Here is a 10,885-nt window from a genome sequence, read left to right as displayed (position 1 = left end):
AAGGGGCCGGGGAGACATTCTTCGGGCGGACGGTCGTTCACCTGACGTGTCCTCGTGGTCGCTTGGACACGGTTGTTTGGGCGTGGGCTTGGCGAGCATTGGGCCGTGCCGTGCCTAGTGTCACGGCCCAGTCCAGAACAGGAGCCCCCCAAGTCGAGTCTCTGAGCCAGAGAGATGACTTATGTTTCAACTAAGGGTTCCCCGAGACGATGGGGAAGCTTGATCGTTAGACAGGTGAGGTTGTAACAGACCTATTCATGACTGACATTTTCTCCGGGAATGTCGGGGATGGAGGTGATCGGTTGGTCTGCACCTTCCTTGTAGTAAACGTGGGTACGACGCGGGGAGATGGCGTCTTGGTGAGTCGAGGAGACGGATAGATGCTCGGGTCGTTTCAGTTTCTTATCTTTGATAGACGTGTCTCAGGATTAGTGGCGTCGCTTCGTTTCGCGCGCAAAGACGGCGTAGGCAGGCTAGGCAATGATGACCTAGCGTGTTGGTCTACGTGCCAAGCCCTATAAAAAGGGGTTGAGTAACTTCATTTCCACCTTTTTTTTCTCGCTCATACGTTCACCGGAGTTCTCCACCTTCTCTCTCGTTTGCTTGCTCAACCGTCTGGACCGCCGTCTCCGCCCGTCCTCCTATCTGAACCACCGTCTTCTGCTCGGACACCACCGTACCCCTTTCAACTTAACTATGTCAGGTATGATTTTCCACTGTGACCCATTCTTTTTCCTTGTTGTTTTCTGTCAAATGCATGCTATTTTTGTAGAAATGTGGTTAGGTTTAACTTGGGAACAGTGTAGTGGACTGTAGGTGTATATTAGATGGTAGAAAATAGGGTTGGGATCCTACTGTACCGGGCATAAACTTCATATGCTGGGCAATACTTGCATAGGTTGTATGAAGTTTATGCCCGGTCTCCATAGAATGCGCGCGCCACCGAGTTGAGCGCGGTTAGTGTCCGTCGCCGCTACGCCCTTTCACTTGACCTGCGGTGGAAGGGTGGATTTGATATGACGTCGAATTCACTCTTTCTGTCTGCGTTTCAGGTGCTACCGGGCGCTTACGACCGAGGAAGGAAGATTCTGGGTCCTCCACCGAAGACGCGACAATCGCTCGTCTCCCTGTCGGGGATGGGAGTGTCCGAGATGGTACCGAACACGCCTCCTCTTCCGGGCAGGTCGACTTCTCATGGGTTGCGGACGAGCCCTTGGAGGAGGAATCAGACTTCTGTGACGAGGCCATCACTGCTCACGCTATGGTCGAGACCATAAGCCGGGAGGATCCACCAAACTGGTATTGCTGCGCCCCCAAGGAAGAAGACCGCATTTGTCATCATTTCCCGGGGAAGCAGTTCACCATGTATGAATTTGCTTTTCGTGAGGCGGGGATTAGACTGCCCTTCAACTCCTTCCAGATGTCGGTCTTCAAGTGGCTCCGGCTGGCGCCGTCCCAACTACATCCTAATGCTCTCGCATTTATGCGGGCATTCGAGTTAGTTTGCCAGTTCCTCGGCATTGGTTGCACCCGGGCTCTCTTCTTCCACGTTTTCCATCTCCAGAGGTCCGGTTCCCGTGGTCGCCACAGTTGGGTTTCTTTCAAGCAGCCCGTGCGTCTGTTCAAGACGTACGAGGATTCTGTTCGCCATTTCAAAAGCCGGTGGTACGTGGTGATGCCGATTACCCGGGCTGCCCTTCACTCTCTATACTACTATCAACGGGAACCCAACGGGGAGGAGACGCTGATGTCGAAGATACCGCTGAGGTGGCAGCGTGATCATTTCGATCTCTCCACGGCGCATTACCGGGTCAAGTACGCGATGCTCGGCGAGGAGGATAGGCTCGCGTACAAGAAGCTGGTCGACTACGTGCAGAGCTTCAGCTTGGCGTTCTGGGCGAATCGACAGGGCGTGCCCTACCTGGATGAGGCCGGGGAGCTAATCACCGAGACGCGTTATATCAATACGAAGGCTCTGCTCGAGTGTGATACCGAGGAGGAAGCTCTGGCGTTATTGAGTAGGCAGACTTTGTTTAGCTTTTTATTTCTGTTTATGACTTCGGTCGCTAATGTTTGTGTGTAATTTATTTGCAGGTGCCATGCCCAATGCTCGTGATCGGGTGCTGAAGCTAGCGAATCAGGTCGGCGCTCCTGACCGGGTGCCCAAGAAGAAGAAGAAAACTGCGGCCCGTGTCTCGGAGACTGCTGGCGATGCCGGGGTCGGTCCCTCGCAGGCGGCGGGCGTGATTCCTTCCTCTCCTCCTCGGTCTAACCAGATCAACATTCCTGATAGCAGTCCGTCGCCAGCGGCTTCCCCCCTCCATAAACGGAAGCGTCCGGCTGGGCCTCTCACCAGGTCGTCTCCAGGAAGTCCGAATGGACCGGGCAGCTATCTTCTACCTCCCTGCTATGTGGAACGGTCGTTCTTCAAGGCCGAGGAGTCGATTGTTGTGCCTGCGCCTGAGGCCAAGGCTATTCTGGACCAGGACGCTGCTGCCCGGAGAAAAGATCTGGCCAGGGATATTGCTGCTGTCATCCGGGTGATGGAGACGGCCATGGTTATGACCGACGCTTCGGTCTCCACCGCCTCGCTGGAGGATGCCCTTTTGCAGGTTCGGACGGAGAAGGAAAGACTATCTAAAGATCTGTCGGACTACAAAGAAGAGCATCAGCTGCAGGAAGGGCTGAGCCAGAAGCTGGAGGAGGTGGAAAGGGAGAGGGACCAGTTGAAGGCTGCTAGGGCGAGCTTGGAAGAGCAGGTGGTCGACCATCAGAAGCTGATCGAGGACAACGCTGGCCTACGGGCTCAGGTTGAGTCCCTCGAGGGAAAGGTCCGTCCTCTGGCAGATGAAACCGAGGAGGAACGCGCCCTTGGTTCGCGCGGTGAGCTGCTAGGGCATATTCGGACTCTCAACCAAGATCTCGTGGCCTGCTTCAAAGAGGGTTTCGACAATGCTGTCGAGCAGCTCGGGCTTCTGAACCCTGAGTTGGTGACAGCAGGGTCGGCCTATAACTGCTGCGTCCGGGATGGTGAGATTACCTGCCCGTTTGAAGCGGAGGAGGAGCTGGGGGAGAGGAAGAAGAAGAGGATGAAGAGGTGCTCCGAGCGGAGTCTTAGTTTATTTCCTTTTCTTTGATTTTAGTTATCATGGCCTGCGTGCCTTATGTATTTTGGCCTTCGGGCGTTGTAATATGGCCTTCGGGCGTACTTGGCTTCGGCCGCTCTTATCGTCAATAATGTATGAATATTTTCGTTGTCATTCATTGTGCTCGTTTGTGTTTGATACTTGTTTGTATGAACTCGTACTCTGCTCGACTTTGTTAATCTCCTCGGTTTAGGGAACCGACGAAGTGTCGGGCTTTGTGCCCGTGGGTATCGAAGCCCGGGTCCGTTGTTGGAACCCTGGTCCCGAGGCTTGGGCCTTCCCATCGCGAGCTGGGTGCCCTGCCAGTCCTGGTACTTCGACGTTGAGTCTTGGTCAAGATCCCAACCGTCGGGGAGGGTTGTGTTTGTTATGTGACCCCGGGTCGTTCCCGGGTCTCGTGGTTCCTCCCTGGGGTTTTGGGGACGAAGAGCGTGGTCGTACCTGCCACGTCTCCCCGTGATGTACTTAGCTGTAATATTGTCTAAGTTTTTCTGCGTTCCATGGTCGAGCGAGTTGTTCTCCTTGTAGGTTTTCTAGGTAATAGGCCCCGTTGCTCGTTTTGTCGCGGACGCGGTAAGGGCCTTCCCAGTTGGCCGCCAGTTTGCCCTCTCTCGGGTTTTTCTGGTTTCTTCTGAGGACCAGGGTGCCGACCTGGAACTCTCTTTTTATGACTTTCGCGTCATGGCGTAGTGCTATTTTTTGTTTGAGGGTTGTTTCCCTGAGAGCTGCTTCGGAACGTATCTCCTCGACTAGGTCGAGCTCGGCTCTAAGGGTTTCATCGTTCATTTCCTCGTCTAGGGGCTCCTCTGTCCTCCTCGTTGGCGTCCGTATCTCCACCGGGATGACTGCCTCGGTGCCGTAAGTTAGTCGGAACGGGGTTTCCCCGGTGGTAGAATGTGGTGTCGTGCGGTAGGCCCATAGGACGCTATGTAGCTCCTCGACCCATGCCCTCTTTGCCTCGCCGAGTCTGCGTTTGAGGCCACGTAAGATTACCCTGTTGGCCGCCTCTGCTTGCCCGTTCGTCTGCGGATGCTCGACAGACGTGAAATGCTGTGTGGTGCCCAGGCTGGCGACGAAGTCCTGGAATCCTCCGTCTGTGAATTGTGTCCCGTTGTCTGTGACAAGTGCCTGGGGTATACCGAACCGAGCGAGGATATTGCGTTTGAAGAACCGGAGAATGTTCTGCGCGGTTATTTTAGCCAGTGCCTCCGCCTCGATCCATTTGGTGAAGTAATCCACCCCGACGATGAGGTATTTATTCTGATATGATCCGGTGACGAAGGGTCCGAGGATGTCCATGCCCCACCACGCGAAGGGCCATGGGGAAGACAGTGATTTGAGGTCGTTCGGGGGTGCGAGGTGCATGTCGGCATGTCGTTGGCATTTGTCACATCTTTTGACGTGCTCTTTCGAATCGTTTTGCATGGTCAGCCAGTAGTAGCCTGCTCGAAGGGCTTTTCGTGCGAGCGATCGTCCGCCGAGGTGTTGAGCGTTAATTCCCCGGTGTATCTCTCCAAGTACGTCGGGGACTTTCTCTTCCTCGACGCATTTGAGTAGTGGGATGGAGAATCCTCTCCGGTAGAGTTTGCCTTCGAGGAGTACGTATGAGCATGCGCGTCGTTTGACAGTGGTCGCCTCTTTCGGGTCAGCCGGGAGTTCGTCTCGTGTGAGGTAATTGTAGATGGGTGTCATCCAACAGTGGGCATCTCCAATAGCGTTGACCTCGAGTGGAGGCGGTAGTTTGTCGATGCTGGGCCGAGGGAGAATTTCTTGGATTACCGATTTATTCCCACCCTTTTTCCTCGTGCTGGCTAGTTTCGAGAGAACGTCTGCCCGTGTGTTGTGCTCGCGGGGTATGTGTTGAACTTCCCATTTTTCAAATCTCTCAAGTTTTTCTTTGACGAGGGACAAGTACTCGAGGAGGTTGTCGTTCTTGGTTTGGTATTCTCCTCGCACTTGTGAGGCCACGAGCTGGGAGTCGGTGGATATTTTTACCTCTTTTGCTCCCAGGTCCTCGGCTAACCTCAGGCCTGCGAGGAAAGCTTCGTATTCGGCTTGGTTGTTTGATGTTGGGAACGCTAGCGCTAATGATACCTCTATCAGGATCCCTTCTTCATTTTCGAGGATGATCCCGGCCCCGCTGCCTGATGTGCTAGAGGCGCCATCGACGAAGATCGTCCATTTGTGGGCGCTTTCTGCTGGAGTCGGGCAGTGGGTCATCTCCGCGACGAAGTCGGCCAGTGCCTGAGCTTTCAAGGCTTTCCTACTTTCGTATTGTATGTCGAATTCGGAGAGTTCTAGTGACCACTTGAGCATCCTCCCGGCCATATCCGGGCGCCCGAGCAGCTGTTTGATTGGCTGGTCGGTCCTCACCTTTATCGTGTGTGCGAGGAAGTAATATCGTAGTCTCCTCGCTGTGTTGATGAGGGCCAGGGCGACCTTTTCGATTTGCTGATATCGGAGCTCGGGACCTTGGAGTGCTTTACTCGTAAAATAGATGGGTTTTTGTCCTTCGTCGGTTTCTCTTATTAGAACGGCGCTGACGGCCTCGGTTGCCACGGATAGGTATAAGTATAGGGTTTCCTTTTCTGATGGCCGTGATAAGACCGGGGGTTGGGACAGAACCTTCTTTAGATGGAGTAGCGCTTGCTCGCATTCGTCGGTCCAGTCGAAGGTAGCCTCTTTGCGAAGGAGTCTGAAGAATGGCAATGCGTGCTGGGCGGACTTGGCGATGAAACGGGAGAGTGAGGCGAGCACTCCATTGAGCGACTGGATCGATTTTTTGGTTTTCGGGGTCGGAAACTCCGAGAATGCCCGGCATTTGTCGGGGTTGGCCTCGATCCCTCTTTCGGTGAGATAGAAACCGAGGAACTTGCCTGCTCGGACTCCGAACGTGCATTTTTCGGGGTTGAACCTCATTTTACACTGTCTCGCCTGCTCGAATACCTTCGTAAGGTGTCGAGCATGGGTTATCTCCTCGTGTGATTTGACGATCATATCGTCCATGTACACTTCGAGCATGTCCCCTATTTCGTCCTTGAAGACTTTGTTCATCATGCGTTGGTATGTAGCGCCAGCGTTCTTGAGCCCGAACGGCATCACGTTGTAATAGTAATTGCCCGTTGGGGTCATGAACGCTGTGTGTTTCTTGTCTGCGGGCGACATAGGGATCTGGTTGTATCCACTATATGCGTCCATGAAGGACAAGAGTTTAAAACCTGCAGAGTTGTCAACGAGCGAGTCTATATTAGGGAGGGGGAAAGCATCTTTCGGGCAAGCCCTATTAAGATCAGTATAATCAACACACATACGCCATTTTCCATTATTTTTCTTAACGAGGACTACATTAGAGAGCCAGGTTGTGTACTGGGCTTCAGAAATAAAATTTGCCTCTAAGAGGTCTTTTACAGCTCGCTCGGCAGCCTCTGCCTTTTCGGGCGATTGCTTGCGTCTACGCTGTGCTATGGGCTTGGCTGCCCGGTCTAAAGCTAGCTTATGACACGCGATCTCGGGGTCCAGCCCGGGCATTTCTGCGGCATTCCACGCGAAGAGGTCGGAGTTCTCTTTGAGGCATGCTACTAGCTCTTCTCTTGTTTCCTCGGGTAGTCCCTTACCTATTTTCACCGTCCTTTCCGGATCGTCCCCAAGAGGAATGAGTTCGAACTCCCCGTCGGGGATTGGTCGGACCGGGTGTTCGAGAGAGCGTTCCTTGGGGAACCTCCCCTCTTCGGTCTCGTCCAGCCCGATGCGACAGTCGAGGTCGATGGCGTTGACTCCTCGGGCAGGATCCTCGGTCTTGAGTTTTTTGTTGTTGCAGTTGCTCTTCGTGCTGACTACGGCCTGTCCTTTTACTGCGGCGTCGTAGCATCGCCGGGCTGCTTCGATGTCACCATGGATGGTGACCACACGTCCCAATTTGGTGTAGTATTTCATCTTCAGGTGGACGGTGGATGGGACCGCGGTGAGTTCGGCCAGTGTCGGGCGTCCAAAGATGCAATTGTAGAGAGACGGACAGTCTACGACCAGGAATTGGGTTTTGACTTCCCTGGCCGTTTCTTGTTCGCCGAAGGTGACGAGGAGCTCAACATATCCCCACGGTCTGGTTGTTGCTCCGTTGAATCCTTGGAGATCTGATCCGACGTAGGGGGCTAAGTTGGTCTTGTCTAGCTTCAGAGTCTTGAAGAGGTGGACGTACATGATATCCACTGAGCTGCCTTGGTCGACCAGGATGCGTCGTACGTCGAATTGGGCCATCTTTGCCCTTATCAATAGCGGGATGCCCGAGTTCGGGGATCCGCCCGGGAGTTCCTCCAGGAAGAAGGATATTGGGTTGGATTTTCCCCGGTATTTTGTCAATGTCGCTTTCTGCTCGGGGGCAGCCAGTAGGAGTTCGTCGAACTTACGTTTGACGGAGAGGGCCGCGGATTCCCCGTTAGTTCCTCCTCCTGATATCACCAGTGTGGTAGGGAAGTTTTCCCAGGGGCTGAGTGCAGTGATCTTGCCCTCGGGCAATGGTTCGGGGAGGAAGAAATCTTCCGGTCGTGACACGCAGAGGGCCACTTGATGGGGAGAGTTGTCAGGGGGTGTGTCTTCCCGGGGTCTCTTCTTCTCTGGCTCGTCGTGTCTGGGAGCTTCGTTCTTCCTCGTATACTGCTTCAGGTGCCCCTCTTGGATTAAAATTTCTATCGCATCCTTCAGGTGGACGCAGTCTTCGGTCACGTGCCCGTGACTTCTGTGGAACCGGCAGTACTTTGATTTGTCGGTGTGGGGCTTTGGTGCAGACGGTTTTGGGAACCTGACCCTGCCCTGCTTAAATTCAGAGTTGATACATTCTGCGAGGATGCGCTCTCGAGGAGCTGTCAGTAAGGTGTACTCGCTATATCTGCCCGCGGGGCCTCTTCCTTCCCGGAGCTCGCGAGGTCTTTCTTCTCTTCGTTTGTCTCCGTTGCGACGGGAAATGCTCGTGTCCTCGCGTTTTGAGTGCTCGGTCTCCCCAGCGTTACGTCCGCTGCGGGCATTGTGTGCCACCTGCTTTTCCTCGTATCTGATGTAGGCCTGGGCTTTATGCAGGAGCTCGTTTAAGGTGCGGGGAGGCTCGATCCCTACGGCTCTGCTAAGTTCACTGCCGGGCAAGAGACCTCTCTCGAGGAGATACTTCTTCATGTGCTCGGTGGTATCTACCTCGACAGCTTCTTGGTTGAATCGCTCGATGTATGAGCGCAGTGTTTCATTCTTCTTCTGCACTATGGCTTCAAGGGTCGCCTCAGTCTTGGGGTGACGACGGGAAGCTGTAAAGTGCCTGGTGAACATGGACCTCATGACTCTCCATGACGTAATGGACTCAGGGGCCAAGCTTTTGTACCAAGCCATGGCCCCTTTCCTGAGGGTCGTTGAGAACAGTCGGCATTTGAGGTGCCCGGTTATATCATTGCGGTAGTCGAGCATCGCGTTGACGTTGTCGACGTGATCGTCGGGATCTGTAGTCCCGTCGTACACAGCTAGATTTGGTGGTTTCTCCATGCCTTTGGGGAGCGGGGCTTCCATTATTGCCCGAGATAGGGGGCAATGCAAATCTTCCTCGTCGCTCCTTAAGGGAGACAGTTCGTTGTTGTCGGGGCTGTGCCCGCGCCTTGGTGATGTTCTCGCTCGACCACCGTCACGACGAGCGCGTGCCCTGCTGACGTGGGGTTCTGGAGAGCGACGTCCTCGCTTCTTCGTTGGCTCCGAACGTTGTTGTATCCTACTCACCGGCTGGGGCCGGGCCTCTTGTCGTTCGGCTTCGAGGGCCATGATTCGTTCGTGCTGCTGGTGGAGCATAGAACCGGCCTGATTGAGGGCATTCACCATGGCAATCATTACGGCGTCTCCTTCTACGGGAACGGGAATGGGATGAAATGTCTCTGCCCCTAAATTGTGGGCGTGAGAGGCATCTCCGTTGTTTTGGGGCTCTGGAGACGGGGTGGATGGATGACCGTCCCGAACGTCCGCTTCATGGGATGGCGGGCCGTCGTCCATATTGTAGTTGACGAGGGGACGGCTGTGATCGCTATGTTGTTCTCCGGCCATGTTGGAAGGACAGAAATAAATGAGCTTTTGATCCTCGTTTGATGAAGATGGGGATAGCTAGTTCCCACAGACGGCGCCACTGATCTCACCTGATCAGGAGGGCCTTCCAAGGTCTTGGTGAATGGGCCGGAGAATGAAGTGAGAGGGGGGTGTACCTGCAAGGTGCTCCAACGCTTAAGTCAGAAAAGGTACAGAATGAGGTTATCAGAGTGTGAGTTAGAATACCTGCCCCTTTGCCATGAAAGGGGTATTTATATTGAGCCCCCAGCGCTGGGCCAAGGCTCCTAATGGGCTGGATTAGCTAGGCCCAAGGAGGAGCTGCCAGGGGACGCGTAAGAAGCGTTAAGACCTAGACCAAGGTCTGCCCCCTGGTCCAACTGCCCCTATCCCTAAGGAGACAATATAGGGGAGTTGGGTGACGTGGTGAGTGAGATGCCGTTATGGCTCTGCCCGACACAACTTAGGTGTCCGCGACGTGGGTTGACGATGAGTGGATGGAGATCATATGAGGAGGACCCGCTCGTTGTCCGACACGTATTTAAGGGGCCGGGGAGACATTCTTCGGGCGGACGGTCGTTCACCTGACGTGTCCTCGTGGTCGCTTGGACACGGTTGTTTGGGCGTGGGCTTGGCGAGCATTGGGCCGTGCCGTGCCTAGTGTCACGGCCCAGTCCAGAACAGAACCTTTTGTGTTGCCTCGTGTGGATCTTTTATGAATATACCAATACACTATCTCTTAAGCACGAGAACTTGAAAAGAGCGAGGGAATTTAGTTTCCTTTCTTATCTTAACGAGTCCCTTGGGCATGGCATGAGATGTACCTCTAGGTATCAGCGAGGTGAATCATAATACACCAGCTGAGGGTAATCTTCAATCGTTATTCAAGGTGAAATTCATGCAAGGTACTAAATGCGATCAAGAATTATTTAGTCTTGAAACGTCGACCTTAATCTACCACATGTGTCAGAAGCGTGCAAAGTCTTTCGTGTCTGATGGGAAACCTAGGATCTCCTTGATCATCCCTAGTTTTTAAGCATCTATTAAAGAGGTTCAACCTCCTCTTGACGTTGTTGGATATGGAGGACGTTATGATCCATAGTTTGGTTCTAGTGGAGTGAATCATCCACGACAGCGTGCATCTCTGTAATGGTGTTCTCTTCATCGTCAAACTCATCATTTGTCAGAGTTTTTGCCTTCTTGTTCACCATGATGGATGAAGGGGTTAACGTGAAGACATCAATTTTAGTTTAATATTGTATTGGTGGTCCATGTCAGTTTTAGTGGGAGTCCACAGTGTGACATCAATTGTATTTTTTAAAAGTACAATATGTGATAACCCCTAATGATTAAGGGTTATTAGAGATTTTTAGATTTTGTTACGAGGTTAGAGTTAGGTCACGCAAGGAAGTGAAAAGCTTTGTGTGTGGTTTTTTTAGTAATGAATTGGATTCCTACTCAACCATAGGCTTAAGATATTTATAGAAATTCTTGGGTTTGGATCTCAAACTTCCAGGAAGTAATAATCGCTTCTAGAAGCATGGAGAGTGGGTAATTAACTCCCATATTATTCAAGAGAATATGATCTTTTATTTTGACTCTTTCTCTTGTATCGTTGTGGACAGGGACATGTTAATTCATATTCCCACAAACTAACGTGTAATCCAAGAAATAGA

At 52.9% G+C, this 10,885-nt stretch overlaps 1 protein-coding gene across 1 annotated transcript; it reads right to left on the bottom strand.

Moving 5' to 3' along the window:
• Positions 1-3,611: 3,611 nt before the first annotated feature.
• Positions 3,612-9,212, bottom strand: LOC127096032 (uncharacterized). Its single transcript, XM_051034661.1, has 2 exons — positions 5,241-9,212; positions 3,612-4,274 (listed from the first exon to the last, which is right to left on the bottom strand). Exons 1-2 carry the CDS (start codon positions 9,210-9,212, stop codon positions 3,612-3,614), a joined length of 4,635 nt encoding a protein of 1,544 aa, XP_050890618.1.
• Between the last annotated feature and the right edge of the window lie 1,673 nt (positions 9,213-10,885).

Source organism: Lathyrus oleraceus, chromosome 1 (assembly GCF_024323335.1).
Source record: "Lathyrus oleraceus cultivar Zhongwan6 chromosome 1, CAAS_Psat_ZW6_1.0, whole genome shotgun sequence".
NCBI lineage: Eukaryota > Viridiplantae > Streptophyta > Magnoliopsida > Fabales > Fabaceae > Lathyrus > Lathyrus oleraceus.
The sequence above is the reverse complement of the archived record's forward strand: the minus strand, read 5'-3'. Positions and strand labels throughout refer to the sequence as shown.